Here is a 22,046-nt window from a genome sequence, read left to right as displayed (position 1 = left end):
GAGTAGATGATCCATTTCAATCCTCCCTGAGAAACAAACAAATTAATATCTCTAAAAGGATTTGTCTGGGAGAACTAGCCCCTTTCTGAGTGCTGGAAGTGCCAGATACCCACATCTCCATCTGGACCCACTGACAAGCACTGAAAAGGGACATTCCAAAGCAAGCAAAAAGCAGCAGGTGGGGAAATACATTGCCTCATGGTGATCTGGGCAGGGAGGGCAGGAAGAGAGATGCCTTCCCAGCTGAAGCTGCCTCCTGGAGAACCTCATTCATCAGGTATGAGTGACTGATATTTAGCAGCTAATAAATACTTATTAGATAAGAGCTAAGTAAGTTTTAATATCTCATTTAAAATATTAGCTAATTTTCACCATGTAAGTAAGAATTTATAACCATATGCACTGTAACACATGGACTTCAACTTGGTTAATTCATATGTTGAAAGCCCTGAATAACATAGATTTTCAAAGATAAAACTGATGAGATACAGGTAGTGTACTTCCTGCATGAGCATAACAAAGTAATAACTGATTTGCTGATGCTGAAGAAAGAGCTAGAAATTCCTTAGATTATGCTTAAGTATTGCCATGACAGCCTATCAGTTCAGATCTTAAATACCACAACGGGTATTCGTGGTTTTTTCCACCCAAGCAGTCAGTTCCAACTTGCCAGTCTGTCCCACTTCATCTCCTAGTGAAGGTGGTCCTCTGTTTTCACAAGAGCTACACAAGAACATCCCCACTTCCCTGGGTCATCCTCTGGAGTCCCACAAACAATTCCACCATCACCATCTCTCTCATCTCTCACATAACTTGCAACACCATCGTGATTCCCTGATGAAGGAAGGGTTTGGAGGAGGTGAGCAGCTCAGGGACTGGTGAGAAGTCAGCTCTTTCACCTTCTGGCACATGTAGTGGGAATGGCAATGCCATGTACCCACTCACTTTCCATCAGGGCTTCTTCACTTGGCTCCAGGACAGAGCAGAGTGAGGAAATGACTGCAGTCACATCCTCCATGCAACAAACACAAACAAACAAGCAAACAAAAAAAACCCCACAACAAAAACAAAAGTAGAAGGAATCAAAAGTTACAGGACATGGATTGTCTTCAAGGTTTTCCCTTCTTTTCAGGGAAAGCTGCCTCTCTCCTATCTACTGTTGCAGCCACTTTCAAAACATGCATAATCCTCTGGAATGGCATTAATTAGCAGTTGTGAGCAGTCACAGAATGGTTTTCAGCATGTAAAGTCACACCATGGCTCTTCTTTCCTTGTGTCTCTCCACCTGACTTTCTCAGTGCCCTCTGCACACACAAGAGCTTGGCAGCAGTAACACAGCATTACACCATCTCCTCTACAGAATCTTCAGCAGAGTCTGACACTTTTTATTAGTTGAGGGAAGATCTCTCCACATTGGAAATACAGACACCCAAAGCAGCTCTGTTAGCAGGAGTCAGCTGAGAGGTAAAAGTGAATAGAAGTTGATTACCTTTTTCTCACAGAAGTGCTGAGACACCATCACTGGAGTTCCATGATACTTCACCCCTAACTTATTCTAATTTTACTAGAAATCCAGTGTATTTATTTACTGTGCATCAATCCAGCCATTATCATCGAATTAAAAAGTAATTTGAAATTAATGAAATATGGAGAAAATATACTTGGATTTGATATCTGTGGTATTTCCAAGACTGCCTGGAATTGCAATCACAGTGAGGAGGGTATGACATAGTAACTACATATTTACTTGTTTGACCATGATGCTGCCAAGAGACACACTGTCCTTTTGGAAAATGTCATCCATTTCACAACTTTCCCAAAAATACCCTTACTTATGCTTTTTTGAACACCCTAGCATACAAACACAAGCATCAAAAATACAAGAAAACTAAGAGTCACATACTGCCAAGTTTCTTAATCACAGGCTTCTTCTCCCAGCATTAGAAAAAAATTAATCCTGCTCTGCTTGGCATGCCAGTGTATTATCTTAAATAAGTAGAAGGGCTGAAAGAAAGTCTCCCTTCACTTCCCAAACCCCAAGAGAAAACGGAGGAGTTATTTCCAGAGCATGTACTCAATGACCAGTGAAGCCTATTCATTTTGGTCAGTCAGGATCCTGCACCACACCTAAGGAACACATTTGCCTTCTTCTGTTGCATCTTACATTGCTTGGAGAGGATTAAAAATAATGGTGGAAAAGGAAAAAAAAAACCAGCCTTAAAAACCTTATTAAAACAACTCTAATTTTCTTGGTTTGTTCCTCCTCCATTGGAAGATGTCTCCTCATGCAGTAAGTCAGCCTTACAGTTTCAGATTCTGCTTGGATTTTAAAGCAAAAAAATCTCAAGAATTTGGACAATAGGGACATATGGGGGTCTCTGCTGCACAAGTAGGGACTTGGTACACCCCAGCCATCTTCCTGCAAAGGTTAAATAGCTCCCCAGGAAAGCCTGGATGCATCTCCCAGTCTTCTGCTGATGGGGAGTTCGCTGTTGGGGTGCCTTGTGCTCCAGATCTTCTGTGAGCAAAAATTATGAGGCACCAAACTTGTTTGTCAGATCTTCATGCTCTCTCACTACTGAGCAGTTTCTCCACTTCAAAATTGAATGTCTTCCAAGAGTCTCTGCAGAGAATAGGCTTTGTTCAAGTTAGGTGTGACTGAGAAAAGATAAAAGGAAAAACTAGGTGCTTTGAAACATCCGAGGAGCTGAAATCCAGAAAACATTAAGTTCATGCTCTGCCAATAACTTTAATCTCATCCCTTTTCTTTGCCCTGACAAGAGTATCAGCACTGCTCAGTGCATACTCTAAACTCTGGGAACATTTCATGTAATTGACCACAAGTGAAGTAACACAGATGTGCTTTTCCCTAAGCTGGAGGCTCTTTGGCCAGGGGAAGGTGGGTTTTCAGTCACATTGGCAGTGCAGAGGACCAGGAGGGCTGCATGGAGGGAGCAAGGAAGGAGTCTCCTGCAAACTCTGCAGCTGGAGGCTGCCCAGCTTCCCTCCTGTTACAGCCAGCTACTAAAATATACTCAGTGAAACTCCTAGTGCACTTTTTCAGACCTGTGTGAGTCAAGTTTGACTCAAATGATTTTCTCAGAGTTCTTTACTCCTTCTTCTTGCCTTTCCTAACCTGAGAGGGGATGTGGCAGTTGGATGTTACAGCTAAAGCTATGTTTTCTGTACAGTGCAGCTCACCAATTATAAGATTATTCTTAGCTTTACCCCCTGCAATTTTTAAGTCTCTTACTCCTGCTGTCTCTACAGATTCAGGCTTCCCACTTCAAACCTCCTTCTTCTCATGCAGACCCTTCCTCAGATGCCAGAGAAAGGGTCCCTCTGCCTCAAAGGAAACCTCAGCTTACAGCCCTCTGACTGCTCTCCGAATAAACCTCTGGCAGGCCAAACACCAATTCTTTCTCAAGGGGTAAATATTAAGAAAAGGCTTTTTACCAGATGATTATTCCCAAAACTTTACTCAGAGTCCCACAATAAAGCCCAGGACCAGCATAATCTAATAGTCTTATTTATCCCATTCTTTCACACAAACTTCTTCCCTATACAGGCCTGCCCTTCATTACTGGAAATAAACTGCACCCAAACCTCAGCAAGGTATTTTTTGTTTTTTTTTTTTTCTGTGGCTAAGACACCCACATGAGTTTTTCTTTAAAATAAAACAAACTGATATTATTCAAAGGGAGGTAAAAAAAGAGCTCAGAGAGGACTCTCATAGCCTGCTCCTCAAACAAGGCTTCTCCTGTACAGCACATCAAGGCTATTTCAAGAAGCACCTCCCATTTTTCACCCCTGAGTACGTCAAAGTATGTCAGCTTAGGAAGCCAAAGAAAGAAATGGTTACTTAAGGGCAAGTGCAAATACCTTGAAGGGGTGGGAGGGAGACAGGGTTGGGTTAACAGGTTGCTCACTGCAGGGTATGGAGAGGTGTGCATCCACACAGCAGCTGCTGAGCCACGGATAATCCCAGCCCTCCCTGTGCCAGGCTCAGCATCTCCAGAGGGAGCACAAGCACTCGGGGAGAAACCACTTCCCTCCCTGCACTGCAGGCCTTCAGTATGGTCATTAGCTCACGCACACGTCTGCACTCTGGGGGTAGCAACACTCAACATTTTCCCCTCTGGTATCCATGGAGAGAGATTAGCACTCCTGTATTTCATTAGCCAGGAGTGCTAAGTAATCCACCAACTTGTGGAAAGAGTAAAAACACTGAGGTTAATGTATTTGGTGAGTCTCTGTTGAACGGTTGGGGTATTTTGTTTCAGTACAGCATAAGGAAAGCAGCTGTCACCTTGATTACAGTGCCCTCAGTAATCTGACACTTCAACTAGTCCCAACTTCAGACAGCTCCCCCTCCATCTGAGTGAACACACTTACTGATCACTTAAACAGACAAATGGTCATTTGCACAAAATAAGTTTTGAAGTGAGGCTGTAGATCAGAGGAGGAGCAATTTGCACTCATCATTCCCATCCTTCCACAGTCAGAAGGGAGAACACGGAAGTCTTCCAAGAAAATCCAAGGAACAGAGAAAAATGCCAAGCTGCAACATTTGGCTCCACACACTCACTTTCCAAAAAGCAAAGGGGGTGAGGGATGCAGCGCTCAAATGATCCATGTCTGCTTAAACGCTTGGTTTGCGTGCTCCAGGGCTGTCGAACAGACACAGCTGATGAGTCAAAGATGGAATTAGCATCCCTGATACAGCAACTCTTTTCCAGCCCAAACCAGTCACCTCCAGGCTTCTCCTTTAATTAAGGTCTGGCCAAGACATGTCAGCAGTCCAGCATCCCCTTCCTGCCAACAGCTCTGCCAATACTTTGGTCACTCACAACTCCGCCTCACTCCCTGTTTTCCATTGCTGTGAGCTGGGTGAGCAGAAGGATTCCTGAGAGTGGGCAAAGGCCCAGAGCCAGCCCAGATTTTCATCTACCTTTTCTTCTGCTCTTGGATCTGTACTTGCAACATGAGACTGAAGAGCAGTGCCAATGCTAACAGTTACCTTTTGTGCCTGATAGCACAAAAGCAGCAGGAGGGAAAGAAAAAAATCAGTCTAATGAGGTTGGAAGCAAGAGATTGCAAAGAAAAAGATCAAATAAATAACTTAAGGCATAAATTACAATTAAGTGCACTACAGTTACCATGTACTGTGCAGTATTGTTCAGAAATATCACCAGCACAAGTTAAAACATCCCACACTGAACAAAAAGCAATACTTCTTGGTAGTCTTACACCACCACCGTGCTGATAATAGCATGAGAAATTGTACAAGCGACAGGTCAGACAGAATTTAAAAGCCTTCAGTTTGTGTTGCTCTGTTAGTTTTTATCTTCTCATAGAAACAGTCTACACCAATACAGACAATAACACAGAGCACTGCCCGTCCCTGCAGTACACTATTTTGCCACTGTTGAAAAATAAATTTGTTTTCTCCCCATTTTCTTTTGAAGACAAAAGTCCATTAAGACATGTCTTCCATCTGCTTTGATTTACTCAGAGGAAAGTCAAAGCACTTATGCTTTATGCTTTAACTGATAAATTTACATAGCTACATGGACAATGCCTTATAATTTCATTATTTATTTCCCTTGAAAATAAAGCAAACTTTTATTTATAAGCTGCTTTACATTTTAGAGGTTTTCACTAAAATAGAAGTTCAGCATAATACAAAACCTTTACTCACAGGTACAGAGCCAGCACTGAACTTCAATTAATCACAAAAAATAAAAAATTAATCCAGAAAATAAAAAGAAGTCTTAAGGAAGGGTAACTGACAACTGCAAAACACAGGAGGACGTGTCTCTGATAAACTGAAAGTCTTTTCTGTTAAGCTGAGCACTGTATTTACCACCTGGCCTGCAAGGGCTGCTTTTATTCAAAAGCTCTGCAGTAAAATATATGCACGTGTAGAGGATGAAGACTTTATCACTGAAACCTTCTGCAAGAAATTAGGGGAATGAGAAAGACTCACACACTTCTGCAGCAAAATTAGGTCAGGACGCCTTTGAACGGCTCCATTTGAAGGCTGTGCCAGACTTCAGATCAAATACTTTTTAGTGCATTAGGCCCAACGGCTTAAGAGATGAACTTCTATACTGCTGATAATTATTACTGGTATTATGCATTGCTGCTTCCCTCTCCACCTGTGGATAATTATAAATAGCCTAGATTTTCCAGTCCCTGACATATGCCACTTGGTTTATAGCACTTCCAAAACCTATCCTTTATAACCACAGGTCACACATTCCAACTATGACAACCACGTAACTCCACAGAGATTGCTAAACCATGACTTGCCCCACACATGCTCTTATCTAAATGCTTCCTGAATATAGAGAGATGGCTAAATGGCATTAGCATCACAGTAATTAATGATGTGAAGCTGGAAAGTGCCAAGCTGGTGATTCAAATGCAAACCTGCCTCTGCCCTCCTGCGCCTAGGTACAGCCCTGGACAGTGCAACCACGGAACATCACTGCCAATGGCTCCATCACCTCCTGATGGGGCTGGTGCTCTCCTCCATGCCAGCTCTTGCTCCTGATGGCCTTCAGGGCTATCTGCAAATAAAACACAGTCCAGTAGCCAAGCTGGGAGGGAAAAGGCCACGGAAATGTCCCCATATATATAAAGCAGTTAATCATACACCTCTTCCCTGCTCAGCTTCACTGTTCACACTCTGAGGAATAGGCAGTAGAGCCCACCAGACCCATACTCAGTCATGTTTGTGGAAATTTTAATTTAAAAAATCAATCTATAAATAACCTGCAACAATGCCTAGGCATTAAAACTACTTCATCGCATCATTCAGAATTTTAAGTCTTTGAAAATTCAGACTTTTCCTCAGTTTTTTTAAGCTCTTAAAATTCACAGCTGAATTCACTCTAGCAAGCTTGGTCCTTGGGAGGGTTGTTAAGATACACCAAAACATCCTACTCGAGTTTCCTACTGCTCCTTGTTTTGCTCTCCTGTTAGGTGACACTACTAATTGTACAGCTGCTACAGCTAGCTGCCAGAGACTGCTCTAAGGAGGTTTTCCAATTAGATTAGCTGAATTGAATAATGAGAGAGAGAGAGAGAGATTAGCTTTTTCTCTGCATCTCTAGGAAGCCATAGAGAAATCCCCAAAAACACTCTTGCTAATCCTCCCTTAGGACCCTCCATCTCTGATCACAAATACAGAAATGCCATGTGAGCAACTTTACTATGTGGGAACTGTGCCAGCTCTGACTGTCTGTACAGCAACAACCTTCATGACAAGGGATCCTACCTACTTTTTTTAAGAATGACAGTGTCTGCCAGAAGTTCTCCTCAGTCCTCATCAGTTTCCTCAAGTCAAATACATTTACCCATGTAAACCAGAGGAGGCAAGCCTCAGATGTTCGGTGAAACAACAAGAAATGGCAAAAAAGAATCACAGCAACTCTTACCTGTACATTAGAGAACCACCACATTTCTTTCTCTAAAGGAAGGGGATTTTTTGTCATAACCTAAAGCTCCCAAATTCTTTCAGTGCAGATAGAGAAGGTCAGAGAAAAAACTCAAAAATTAAATACTGACTGGCACATGAAGTCAGTAGCATCATAAAATATTCAGAAACACAGAAGACTTCTTTAACCCACAGACAACATTAATGGTTCTCAAAAAAAGTATAAGAAAATCTACATTACTATTAAGTTTATGTCACCAGGCAGAAGACCAATTCAAGGTGTCCACCAGAAGAGACCAACATCAAAACGCCAAGTCACCAGCTTTTGGTTAAATAGGAGAGAGATGGTCAAGCAACAGTAGTGTACGCACAAAACCCAAACCAGCCAAGGGCAGAATAAGCTGCGAACAAAAACAAAAGAAAATAAAGGTATTTTCCCTTTCCTAATGCCCTACAGTTGTGAAGCACACAAGAAGTGGCATTTCCATGGCAGCAATACTATTAAGAGTACTGTCTCAAACCTTTTTGAATCAAATGCTCTGTGTTACCAGGAGCTCAGAAGTTCCCTCCATCAGGGAGAGCCAATGTCATGGGCACACGACTGCCTCTCCACCACAGCAGAAAGGCTGTTTATTACTGAGCCTGAGCCCCACTGAAGGCAGAGACCCCCCTTGCAGACACAGCCTGGCTCCTCAACAGAGCATGGCTGGCTGGGCTAAACAGCACCAGAGAAAAACACCTGCAATAGGCAGTATGACTGCAGACAACGAGCCAACTCAGCTTCAAGGCCCTGGCTCCCCTGGCACCTGCAGACTTAAAAGAGGTTAAGTCTGTTTTTACCAGGTGGCCAGGGAACCTTCTTTCCTCTCCCTCAAACACTGCACAGTGACCATCAAGCAATATTGAGATGTCAAAACATTATCCAAACACGAATCATGAGTCTTCATTAAGGCCGTGAAATAATATATCTCTTCACAGTCAGTTATCAGACTTGTTCCTTCTTCCAACACCTTCATAGCATTCCTCTCCTCCTGCAAACCCACTGATGCTCTGTGCTGCAGGAAGGGCCACAGCTCCTACCAGAAGAGCAAAAACCATCTCATGGTTTGCCAGAGGGCTTGATCACTGCCAAACTCTCAGGAAATTCCTGGAGACATCTGTCATGCTTCCATGCCGCAGACAGACATGTCCACTGAAATATTTTGGTCAAAAGCCATAAAAAGGCAAATTCAATTGCAACACAGACAATTTCTGCTGAGCCAGGAGTCCATTCAGGTCACAGCAGCTCTGGTGGGACCTCTCAGCCTGGTCAGGTCAGGTACAGACCTATGCTAACCGCTATTCCTGGTTTTTCTTCTTAGACCCAAATTTTTCCAATTCATTCACATTTTGCAGCGATGACCATGCCTGTCCTCTTACCAGGGCTTTGAGGGCAGAGAAAAGGCTGTGCTGGAGAATCAAACCAAAAGCACCAATGGGAGTTACTGAGGATCAAATCATACACATGGGGGAAAATTTATGAAACTGTTGTATTAAATTACAAGTGAAGAAACAAGAAAAAAAAAAGAAAAGAACACCTTTTGTTTAAGGCTTTTCTTCCTGGTAAGTAAAGGCAGAGAGGCTGTCCCTTCCACACTAATTCAGGCCAAGAAAATTATTAACACAGTTTTGAGAGAAATTTTGTTCTGTTTATTTAACTGGGAAGCACGTTCTCTGGGGCATTTCTTGTCCTGACACTTGAAAGACACACACATACACAACAGAATAAAAAAAATAAAATGCATGTAAAATAGAGCTCCATATAGAATAAAGTTCTATATAAAACGCATAAACACACAAAGTGTCAAAGACCTTTCAAGCTAGAACTGCAACAGCTGGAGAGAGGTCAGTGCTGAATGCTCTGTGGAAGACAGTCTCTGTGAACACATAATTTCAAAAGTACCCCAAGAGGTTTCACTTCATGACATCTTAGATATCACATTAAAAAAAAAATCAGCCTTCATGGATGAGAAATAATCAAAGAGCACATGTCTGAAAAATCATAAACAGCTTCACCAAAGACAAGAATTTAGAATATACACATGGCACTTTAATAACTTTTTCTGTCTATCTCCAGGACTAGCGATTTTTGTTGTTATACCATGGAGAAGGAGATTTGTGAGTTGCAGATCCTACATATGCTTAAGCTACCAATTATTCTAAAGCATTAATCCTCTAACTTTGGATGCTGCCTCAGCAGTTCCTGAGAACTTTACACCTTTTCTCAATGACATTTACACAAGCCCGTAACTAACACAACCAAATTCCACACACTCTGCTCACGGATGCTCCTTGCTGGACAAACACTTTCCTTTGTGCTTGCACTGCCACCACCGGCAAGTACCAAGTACCTCTGAGCTCCCAAATGGGAGAAGATTCAGTCCCCAGACAGGACAGAACCTAAAGGTTTTGCAATCTGCCTTCCACAAAAATCATCAGAATCTTGCTTCTCAGCAGCATTCTCTTATGCACATCCTTGCTGTACGAATTATACATTATTATTATTATTATTTAAAGGGCTAAGATGTATCTATTTTTATTTATGCAACGTCACAAATTTATATTTAATGGAAGCTCAGTTTCTGGCTGTCCCAAAGATGGTGTGTTTCCATTACTGTGAACTACCTTCACCTTTCCGCTCTGCTTCCCTTGCAGGCTTTCATTTTGAATTATAAGAACAGCAATGTCACACCTCAGTGGCTACGTGTTAGAACATGGAACCACACTTGAAAAGGATTTGAATGGAAAGGCTTTGTGGATGCTTTCACCTGGTAATCAGTTTAAGTGACCTCCTGATTCTGGAATCTCCAGAGTGAGCACAAATAAACAACCTGGAAAAGGAAGAATCTGTCTCCTGGACATCACTCATCTCCGCAGCCTGCAACACACACCACGTATTCAAACCCATTTCTAGCCTTCCCCTGCAGACCCCAGTCCAAAAAGCAAACAGGACTCAGCTCTTAAAGACAAAAGATATCAAGTGGGTGGGGTTTGGCTGTGCCCTTCAGGTACTGTGTCCAGCCAGCTACTCCTGCAGATACTGAAGAATCCACACAGCTGGAATTAATACAGCTCAGCCCAGAGAATGAGGAAAGCTTGCTTCTACTTGTATAATTAATGGAAAGACATACGAGAAGAGATCCCGTTGAAGGTGGGAGAGGGAAGACCTGGCTAGGTTATTCATTCTTGTGGCAGCAAGTATGATACACTTTTTTTGTTTTCTATTGAAGCATCCTTAGTCTTGAGGCTACACTGGTCATGCACCCAACTGCTCCCTGGGAAGTACTTCATCTCCCAGGCTATATTACTTTAGCAGCACTCTGTCCTACAGCTCTGTGAGAATCAGTCCTCTCAGCCCACATAGACAGTCACACTTCTGAAATACACTTCAAATAACAGGGATGGGTCACCTCACACCAATCTCAAAGGTGACAAGTGACTTCCATTAGTGTGGAAGCACCTCTAGAGAAAATTATGCATTAATCAAATGGGAACAAAAGATGTCTGACAACATAATATTTAAATACAGACAATATATTCTGGTTGTTAATCACAATGCTAGCTTCTGAACATTTTGATTCTGTGCCTGTGTATACCACAGGCTATTTGACCTTCTGTAAGTCCCTTTGTCTCCTTACTATTAATAAAAGTACAATGTATTTATCTTCACCCTCACAACTCAAACACAGCCAAACAGGTTTTTATTTGAACTTCCTCAAATCAATTCACCTTGGGAACAAAACAATTTAGCTTAGAAGGGAGATTTCTGAAGAAGTTGTTTATATATAAACTAAAAATAGTGATTTAAGATGTAGCAGACTAGCTCAGGCTTTAGTTAAACACAGCTTCTATATACTACACTCTAATAGCCTATCTATGGACAAGGCCAATTTCTGCAGATTCATCACCACCCTATTAGTCATTATTTCACTTTAAATGAAACACCTGCTTGAGACATCAACAAAAATAATTTGCTCAGCGCAAATGCACTTGTTGCAAATGGCTGTTAAATGCTGCATATTTTCTCCCACTGCAATCAGTATTCCAGTACTTCTGAGGATTACACATACTCTGTTTTTCTGCCTAAATATCTAGTATGCTTTTGAAAGCATCCCCCAGGGCTGAGCTAATCAAGAAAACAACATACATACAGAGAACTGTCATTAATAGAGGGTCAAACACCAATGCAGTCTGTACTCCAGAGCTTGGAAATTATACTTCAATGCGAGCAGGAGAAATAATGTTCCCAAATCACTGAATAGTGTCATGTAACCTATGAATAAATTACTAGTCCTGAAAAGATTATAGATAGCAATTTATTACCACCTTGTAAGCTTGAAGTGAAGATAACCAAACAACAAGCTGTTCACAGAACAGCCTCCAGTAATTCTCTCATGCTTCCTACAACACCAACTGCAAAGTGACTTGAATGTGGACCAAATCACTTGCTTATGACTTGTGCATCCTCTCTCAAATGCAGCAGCACAGAGGGCATCTTTATCATTCAGATTCAAACAGGGTCTTATATGAGGCTTCAAATAAGCTTGCCAATCTCAAATATAACATTTATGTTAAAAATCATAGTCTGTCAAATCTATTCAGAAGACAAAAGAGCACTTCTCCATAACTAGACAAGAGCTCTTTGTTCAGCCACTGAGCCTTACTAAAGCCTGCAATTCTTTGCCATAAGCAAGATGGTTAAATTGCTCAATGGCAAAAGTCAATTTGGTGAGAAAATGTAATTAATAAATGCCATCCATATGCCTCTGCTTGACATTTTATAAAGACAACTCGACACAAAGAGCAGTGCAAATGGAGAACTCTGCACATGACTGGCTCCTCTGCAGGCTCTTCTCCAAGCTCAGGAAGCCCTGCCAAAATGCCACGTTCCCCACCAAGGACGGCAGGCAGCTCCCCACCACCCACCCCACCCTCCCAGAGGCATTAGATCATGGCTGTGTGTTTGACATGCAACTTCTCATGCCTTGCACCTCTAATAGTCAAGAAATTAGGGCTTTATCTTGTCATCCTGAGATTACACTCAATTTAGGACTACAGAAATTTAGATCCACCAAATCTCCAAGCAAAATCCAGACTTACTCCACACTCTCCAAAGTCCACCATCTTCATTCCATTAGCTGCAGTAACTGTCTCAAACCTACCACCAAGGTGTTATCTGCCCAAGAACCACAATCCCAGCACCCAACTTCAAACCCTAAGATATTTGTCCTGACTTGTTCCTGAAGATGATGCTCTCATCTACTTCTTTGATAAGGATCTAGGAAAAAATGCAGAGAAAACATCTCTGCACCTCAGGCCTCAATACTAAGTCAGTTCCAATGCAGACCCCAGGGCTAAGATACAAAAAAGAGGAACTTCAGTGTTTGATCTGGGGTCAAGATTCATCTGTTCTTTAATTTTTAAATGATAATCTAACCTGAGAGAGAAACCCATTTCCAGAAAGTGACTCCTGAGAACATCCATCTAAGGGGTGGCTGTAACACCCAAGACTGGTGGCAAACCCCAGAATTTCCAGTGCATGTGGTGCAGGCAGCTGTTGGATGGCAGAACCCAGAAGTTCAGTCAGAGCAAGGGAAGCAAACAAGGCAGATTCCAGGTGTTGCCAAACCACAAAAAGCAATGGATGAACATTTATTAATTCTATAATGAGAAGAAAAGGTACATGTGAATTGGAGGTGGGTAGAAATAAATGAAGACAGAAAAGACTTCCTCTCTTCTTTGGAACTTATTTGACAAAGCAAATTTAATGCACAGCAGAGACACACACTGCATATAAATCTAAATACCAGCTATCTCTTCAGCCCTTCTTTTCCTCTAATTACTATCTCTGAAGTCTAACTACCTTTTTCAAAAAAACATCCCTCCTCTCCAGCACACTATCAATTTTCCAAATTCCAAAACCAAAGTAACCATTAGAAACAAATGTAGGGAAATTACAGCATCATAGTTCTCAAATACTAAATACTTCTGACAAAATATACCAAATATCACCCTTGGGTCATTGTTCAATGATTATATTTATGCTAACAACTCAGCAGTCAGATGCTTACACAAGAAACCGACAGATCACTCAGGTGACGCCCCAATGCTCTGTTTCACTGACAGTCCCAAACCCAGCCCCACAGGCATGTACTGATGATGGGAAGCAGTCCCCAGACTCCAGAAGCTTCCTGGGGAGAGATGGACTCAACCTGCTGTGAGGAGAGCAACACCATAACACTGCAGTATGCAGCACAACCTGCTAGCCAGCAAAGTTTCTCAGTGTGCACTTGGGCATGCAGACAGGATGCGACTGTCACACAAGCTCTGGAAAAGCATTCGTCCCACTGCTGCAAACCAGAACGAAACGGAAAGGTTTATCAGCCTCTTGTGAATGGGAGCTGACAACTACAGCTGGATACTTGGCACTGCTCTCTGGTGCTATTAAAATCAGCAAAAGCTGGCTCCCAGCAACATCAGGCTCAGGGACTCAACCTTTTAAAAGGTGCATCAGGCCTCTCACTCACAGAGCTTTCCTTTTCTTTCCAACAGTTTCAGGTCGCTATCTTTCCCTCTCTTATAAGCAAACCAAGAAACTTTCAAAGTAGCTAGAAAGCACATTCTTTGCCATTCAGCCAAGCCTGGGTGAATCCCCCATGTCCTTCCAGACTCACACAGGTTACCAGAACCCACTGTAACCTGATGTCTCACTGCACACTGCGCTGATGGCAGAGAAGCACTCTGCAAGCCCCAGCTGCAATCCACCAGCTTTGGTGTGGCTAACACTTGCCACCAGGCAAGTGTGCAGGCTGGCACTAACAGGGCTTCTCTCTCCCTCTCCATCACAGCTCTGTCCCGAAGCAGCTGCTCCCCCGGGGGAGCTGGCACGGCACAGCACGGCACAGCACAGCTGCGGTGTGACAGCCCACAGCACGGCACACAAAGCACGCACCCAGCGCCCGCAAACCACTCCCGGCATCGTTCCGTGGCAGGTCTCACTTCCAGGGCATTCTTAACACAGTGCTAACATCTCCTTGGCCCACCCCAGTAAAAGTGTTGGGTGGTTATGCGTATCAACACAGGGAACTCATTGCTTTAAGAAACAAAATCTGCTGCAGCTTCCCGCTCCTCTGCTCAGAATTATTGTGGATAATTTACTTCATCAGAAACAAGATTTTTACAGTACGGTTTTGCCTAGATAATGATAAATAGTAGAATCTAAAAACATGAAGAAATTTAGAGCTAAATCCATTTGACAGTGGTATGGAGAGCTGGGAGGGTTTTTTAAGCATCCATATAGAATTCTTCTTATGACGAGGACAGACTTCTGCAGAGAACACAGATTTGGCATCTATCTTTCCCAGAGACTGGTCTACAAAATCCTATCTTAAGGGACCGTGAAGCTGCTGCCAGGCACAGTTAAAGGAAAAAGAAGGGAGGTGAAAGAAAAGGAGAAAGACCAACCTCCTTTTACTTTTTCAGCCCCTCCACGACTTTCTGGCAGCAGTAAGGGCGCTGCAGCAGAGCCAGGCAGTCTCCCCCCCTGCCCCTTGAACTGCACGGGATATGCCCCAACAACCACCTCACACTGCCACAGTGCGTTCATCCTAAGGCAAAAACCCATCAAACTTAATACTCTGCTAATTACTGTGGCAGTTTAATAGCTACTCCACCATCAGAGAACTTCGTACTAACAGCATTTCTATAAAATTAAAGGATATTGTAGCTCATTAGCCAAGGGTGTTTCTGCAGCACAGTTATACTTAGCGGAAACAAAGGTCAGTGTTCTACCCAACCCTTTTTTAATCAGTCTTTAAGAAAATGTTTTGCAATTGTACCCTTAGAAATCCCTAACGATGAGGCAGATTTTATGAAGGCTGTGACTTGGCTAATTTATACAACAGCTAGAGAACTTCAAAAGTTAACCCAAGCTAGTGACGTTATTTAGTTCAGTGAAGCGGCTCGTTTTAATTGGATTAAATTGTCATGGGTTTTTAATTTCATATTGAAACCTCAATTTATCATTTCCTAATATTTGCCCAAACACTGCATCAGTGTCATTTGCATACCCCTTCCCTCAAGACAATCTCAAATCCACAGAAAAGACGGAAACCGGCGGAAAAGACCAAAACCCTCTAGCCGGTCCTCACCGGCTCCTGCCACGAAAGGGTGGGAGGTTCGCCGGAGAGAGGCTTTCCCAGAGGTACAAATCCCGGCAACAGAGCTAATTGCATTAAGCAGAGGGCCCGGTTAGCGAATACACTCGTGGCACGGAAAAAGTGTAAACAGCAGCATTATCCCGAGCACCTCGCGGCGAGCCCCTGGGGAAAGGCCGGCCGGGCGCGCAGCACGCTCGGGCTCCGCGGAGCCCGGACCGGGGCTGGCCGAGAGGTGCGCAAGGCGTTCTGTCTGAGGGCTCTGGGAGCTCCTGAGCCGCGCAGCCAGGGGTACTTGCTGCCTTTTTTCTCTTTTTAGCCACGGGCCGTGAGGAGTGGATTTTGCAAGGGACGGTCCCACCTCACCGCCCGCGAAGCCGGGGGAGGCGGCGATGTCCTCGGGCGGCCGCTCGGACACCGGGCGGCCCGGCGGCTCCAGGCGCTGCTCCGGGACGGGACACAAGCCCCCGCTCCCCGACCCAGCCCCGCGCCGCGGCCCCTCGGCCGCCGGGCAGCCGCCCCTCCTCCGGAGAGGCAGGGAGAGAGGCACCGGGGGGGCTCCGGGGCCGGCTGGCGGCTGGGTCGTCGCGGCAAACTTCGGCCGAGGTTCGCTGGAGGGCGGCAGGGTGCTCCGCTGCGGCAGGGTGGTCCTCTCGGCTTAGTGGGAGTGTTTGGGGGTTTGTTATTATTTGGGGTTTGGTTTTTCTTTTTCTTTTTTTTTTTTTTTTGGGGGGTGTCTCTCTTTCTTTTCCTCGCGGGTGGGAGGAATGGTGCCTGCCGTTTGCAGCCCGCTCAACTATCAACAGATGCTCCCCCGAGCCAGCCCAGTGCCCGCGGACGGCGATGCCACGGGGCAAGGTTCGGGCTGCGCGCCCCGCACTCCGCCGGCAGAACCAACCGCCCCTGTCCCGTCCCGTCCCGTCCCCTCCCGAGGGGCTGCCGCCGCCCCCTCCCCTCTGCCCCGGCACTCACCGGCTGCCCGGAGGCGCAGACCACGAAGCTGACGGTGAGCGCCAGCCACACGCCCCGCATTATTCCCGCGGAACCGGCGCGGCTGCCGCCGGGGGCCGGTCACAAAGGAGAAACCGGGGGCCGGCGGCGCTCGGCAGCGCCCGAGGGGCGCGGGGCAGGGCCGGTGGCGCCCCGGATCCGGCCCGCCGCGCTCCTGCCGCGGGGCTCCGCGCTGCGCTCCGGCGGGCCCGGTGCTCGCGGCGCTGGGGCGCGCGGGCTGCAGGCTGCGCGCTGCCGGCTCCGCCGCCCTCCCTCCGCCCCGAGTGCGCGGCGGCGGCGCCGCGGCTCCCAGTTAAACCCCGCAGAAATTCCTGCAGGATTACAACACAGATTGGCAGCTCCCCCAGCCAGTGGAAAGAAGCAGCGCGCAGCCACCGCCAGCTCTCGCCCCTCGCAAATTCAAGCAACTTTCCCCCCTCCCTCCACCTCCTCCTCCTCCTCCGCCCTCGTCCTCCCCCCCAGTGGAAAACATGAGCAGTGCCGCGGACCGACTGGACCGACTGAGAGAAGGCTGGCCCCGTATAAAACCGGGGACGTGGAAAGGCTCCCCCTTCGCAGGAGAAATCCGGCCGCATGTTGTTAGCGCTGCGCTGCCGGGGCTCGCTGCGCTGTTCCGCGCCACCCTCCCCGCTCAGCCTCGGTGGCAGCTTCTAGAGTCAGAAAAACAGCAAAATGGAGGGGTCAAAAATCACGGGAAGCGGGGCTATCCTGAACATGCTAGCTCATTGTGAATCCCCACTTAGCTTTAGCCTCAGGATTCATTTTTTTTAGAATTTTTGCCCTGAACAAGAAGCCTAGAAACTTTTAAGGGTGAGGGGCGGTATAGTAAGAGAGGGCAGTGATTTGTAGCTAGTTACATGGATCCAGAAGCTGTCTTCAAAATAAATATTGCAGGAATTGACAGCACCAAGAATGTGTGCTCCAGAAGCCAAAACAAGAAGTCTTGCTACAACTAGTCCATGGTATTTCTCAACTGGGGAAAATGGTGCTTTTGCATAGCTTAGTAGCCTCAGCCCGATCCACTTACATATGCCAGGATGTTTCCACCACTGAGCGTGTACACACATGATATCAGTCATTGGACATGGGAAAGGAGCAATAACCAGGAAAACAAAAAATCTCAGTCTCACTTGCAAACTACAACTGGTGATTTCAGTCAGAAGGTAGCAAACAGCATTTTATAGCCTGAATCAAATGGTCACAAGGACCATAATGGTCTCTTTTTGTTTGAGCAAAATATATGTCTCTCAGAGGATCCAGGTCCTGGAGAGGGCAAGAAAAGCCTGGGGAGAAACCCCGGGAAGATGTTTTTCCCCGACAGATGTTTTTCCAAGCCCTTCACTTTGCTTACCCTGTGCTCTGTGAAGGACTTTGGCCAACGGGTTGTGTGGAGATCCCAACCACCTCCAGTTCCCAATCTGGTTGCCTTCCTCTCAAAACAGGCATGCCATGTTAGAAAATAAAATGCTCTGGCACAAGCAGTCTCTCACCCCACTCTTCACTTTCCCAGCCTCTCCCAGACAAACACATCCCTGGCGATCCCTGTGCAGTGTGGGCGCAGTGGCTGGGTCTGTGCTGAGACAAGGCAGGACCCTTCTCCTCAAAGAGAGGGCTAGCCGTGCCTGGATTGCTCTTACTGTGTGCAACCCACTCCCAGGAACGTGATACCTTTCAGCAGTTACCACACTTGCTATTTCTAGATCCACCTTCTGGACATGCCATGTCATTGATTTTTAGGCTGCATTCCCCGCTGCAATCCTACCAGATTTTCAGTGGTCTGCTCCTTGTTGGTGTCACACACACAGATTGTTTAATATATTCCTTATATTAAACAGATTGTTTAAAATAATCTTTCTCCTTCAAAGTATGTTGCAAATACTTGAAACCTAATTCTGTGTATCCTCTTCCTTTGTAGGCAGCCGGATTTCAATTCAACTTAGCAACAATTTCAGCACTGTTTGATGTGGGTGAGTGAAGTACAGTGAAGAAGAGGGAGTAAAACTCCGTTTGGGCAAAATCTGTAGGGCCTCACATAGGCATGGGGTCTTATAGGCAGCCCAGTCTGCCCGGAGGGGAGAGATGAAGAGGTTGCAACTTGCCCCCAGTCAAGGGGGAAACAGAAAAAGCATTCCTTAACAGTAGGAAAACAGAACACCACATTAGAAACAAAAAACATGAAAGAGCAAATGCAAAGACAAAGATGCTGCATACAGGAAGCATCCTAAGGGTCATCAGACACCAAGGGGCAGGTGATTTACTACGTTAGGGTATTTTTTTTAGCATTCTTGAACATTTTTTAGTGTTCTTTAACAGGCATGTCTTTTAACTTACAAACCAAGCTCAGCTTTACTTCCATGTTACAATGCATGATTATCAAGGTTTTACATACTTGGCAGAATCTATCACAGGTCAAAATATCATCTGCAAGAAACAAAGAGAAGGCCTTTCTCAGGCAAAGATGATGGGAACAAAGGGGCTCCTCATGGACCACCAGTGTACTTATGGGCAGTGCCCTTGAAGGATCTGGGGCTAAGACCTGCAAAACCTCCAAATCCTTAAGCCTCTGTGGAGATGATATCTGATGCCAAACATGAAGATAGACACAACACATTAATGCTAGAAGGAGCAGAACTAAAGACCAGAAGCCAGACAGATGATTTGAAAATTCAGAAATGAGCATGAGGATTAAAAAATAGAAAACAATTAACCCTTGTAGTTATAACAGAAATAACAAAAATAACAGAATATTGTCCTGTATCCCACTTACTCCCTGCCCACTCTCCTGAGTCTTCTGTCTGAGAAGAGCATTAAGAGCATTTCCACATGTGGTCCCATGGAGAAGCAGCTGCAGGCCTGGGCATTTCTACACAGACTGTCAGGCAGTGTTCACCGTGTCACCCTGGGTCCCCCCAGCCCTGCAGGGCCCAGGCCACCCAGTCACCACACCAACATTGAGTCAAACCAGGCAGGAATGGGATTCAGGTGAGATTAAGGGACAACCTTCACCAAAGGCCTTTTTTTTTTTTTCAAAATATATTATATGTTGGAAGGATGCAAGACAACCTCAAATGTAGCGTGTGCTGTGTGGTTATCAACTACAGAAGACCCAAATGTCCACCAAATTTGGAAATTCAGTTTTGGGTCTCTCCTAAGGGGAGAGTTACTGGACTTTTAGGGAAGAGTCACGATTAGAAATACAGAGGAACTGTGCTGAAAGCAAGTTGGGAAATCTTGGGAACAAGTTTCCAGCCTATGGCTGCCAAGGCACCATTGAGGATAAATGTGCATCACAATTTTTTGAGTGCTTCCCAAGCATTTATTTTTTCATGGCCAATCCTGCAGGTGACTTGCACAACCAGCAGAGCTAAGGAAAGAGATCTGCATGGGGAGTAGAGTTCCTAATCATGCCATTTCTTTTTGTATTATTTCAGTAATACAAGTTGTGGTTGAGAACGCTTGACTCAAAGCACAGCCCTGGGCCTCACACTGCGGTGGGTGACAAGGTGGTGTTGACCAGACTGTTTGTTATGTAAATGACTGATTTGTTGTATTTGTTGTATTTGACTGGTTGTATTTGTGCCCAGGATGGGAAAGACTTGGCATCGCATTCAAAGATCATAAGAGGAGTCAAATTTTCTCAAATAACTTATTCAAAGAGAGACAGAACCTGTGAAAAGGAAAAATACAGCTGACATTAAATCTGTTTGAAGCCACACTGACAATGACCTGAAAAAACTTGGTAAGATGTGTTGGTAGGACAGTTTAAAGAGATTTATCACCACATCCCCAAATTCCCAAATTTTATCCTTCTAATTTAAGAACAATAGAACTGCTCATCTCTTCTATAGAAATATTTCTAAGTAATATTATTCTATGTAATATTTTTAAGTGCAGTTGTGTTTCTGTAGTATAATCTGAATTCAGGGATGTGGTAGAATGGGACTGTTACTTATGGGGCCATTGAACCACAGGAGAGGTGCCAGCAATTTTTGATAACACGTCAATGAATGAGTCTTTTCTGCATCAGTTCTTAACAGTATAATTACATGACCATGCATCCTTCCTCAACAGGCTCTTGTTCTAAAGGGTAGTTCTTCTGAGCAGCCCCAAAATAGCTTAGGACATGCTTGCTTCTCTTTGATCCAGAGGCTTCTTTTGCTATGCAGTTTCTGAATCATGGACATATGCAGGTTATTTAATTTTTATTGTATCTATAGTTTTATTTTGGTTAGATATGAAGTTCAAAACATGTCTGCACAAAACCAGGGATCCCTGATAGCTGAAACAACAGCGCAGCAGGAGCTAAGGGCATTGCTGAGCAGCCAGTGCTTGTTGTGTCTGCTGTGGCACCTCTGGGGCTGCACAGCTGGACTGTATGGGGTTTATAGTGATAGGCTTTATATGAATGCAGCAGAAAGTCTGAGCATGGCCTGCAACAGCTGACAACAGAAACATGCAGCTGACAAAACTTTATTTTGTTCATTTTTCATAGACAAGAATAGCGGTAGGGAGATGTAATAAGAAAATAAAAGGCTGGCATTAAAGGCAGAGCGCAAGCAGCAGCCTCCTACGAGATGGTGGGTTGGGTGAAACAGTCCAGAAGTAGCCTGCAAATGGGGCTGGTTTGTGTTTGTCACTCTGCAACAAAAGGAGTGAGTATCCATGCCAGGAGACAGAGACATGCACCTGGGCTGGGGGCTTTGCTGCAATGAGGGGATGCAAGGGGATGTGCTGGGCAGCAGGGGGATCTGGAGTCATCTGTGCTCGCTGAGAATGGTGTCAGCCAGCTTTCCAGGAGAGCTTCTTTCAGAAAGTCCTGACCTCTGCCTAGAGGGGAACATCTGAACCAGTCATTAATCCAGATTCAAAGATGGCCTTTACACCTGGCATTGAAGTTCAGCTTTGGCAGCACTCCTGGAGTAGGGCTCATTCCCTGCCATTCAGCACCTCGCTGAATCTTTTAAATGTAAAACACGCGCCCCAAGTGCCTTGCTGATTTAAGAATCTCTTTTCCAGTGTAGGTGCCTACCAAGAACCATAAGTGAAGTGAATGACACAATGCTGACAGCAGGAGCTACCAAAAATTATAAAACTTGGCCAAAACCCACTTCTGTCCTGGGTACAGAAGCTTTGTCTTTGGACATTAACTGCAGTAAGAAACTCAGTGTCACTTTGTGCTGGCCCCCTGAACAGGGTAAAATTTACCAATTTACCACTCTGACAATTCTAGCCAAGGCTATTGAGCTTTTTATTTTATTTTATATTTATTTATTTATTTATTTTATTAGGACAAAATGTTCCTTTAAAATAGAAAAGGTATTTCTTTATCTCTGAAAGTTCTATTTAGAGCCATGGCTCAGTATTTGCCTGAGACTTTGGCATATCTGAAAGTGTCT

At 44.7% G+C, this 22,046-nt stretch overlaps 1 protein-coding gene across 1 annotated transcript in view; it reads right to left on the bottom strand.

The window, feature by feature from the left end:
• The window catches only part of SDC2 (syndecan 2), a 60,281-nt gene extending 43,394 nt beyond the window's left edge, over window positions 1-16,887 (bottom strand). Inside the window, exon 1 of the mRNA XM_030968327.1 lies at window positions 16,612-16,887. Within this exon, the coding sequence (XP_030824187.1) occupies window positions 16,612-16,671 (60 nt within the window). The 5' untranslated portion in view covers window positions 16,672-16,887. The remainder of the gene's footprint in view (window positions 1-16,611) is intronic.
• Between the last annotated feature and the right edge of the window lie 5,159 nt (window positions 16,888-22,046).

The sequence above is a fragment of the Camarhynchus parvulus genome, chromosome 2 (assembly GCF_901933205.1).
Source record: "Camarhynchus parvulus chromosome 2, STF_HiC, whole genome shotgun sequence".
NCBI classification, from domain to species: domain Eukaryota; kingdom Metazoa; phylum Chordata; class Aves; order Passeriformes; family Thraupidae; genus Camarhynchus; species Camarhynchus parvulus.
The sequence above is the reverse complement of the archived record's forward strand: the minus strand, read 5'-3'. Positions and strand labels throughout refer to the sequence as shown.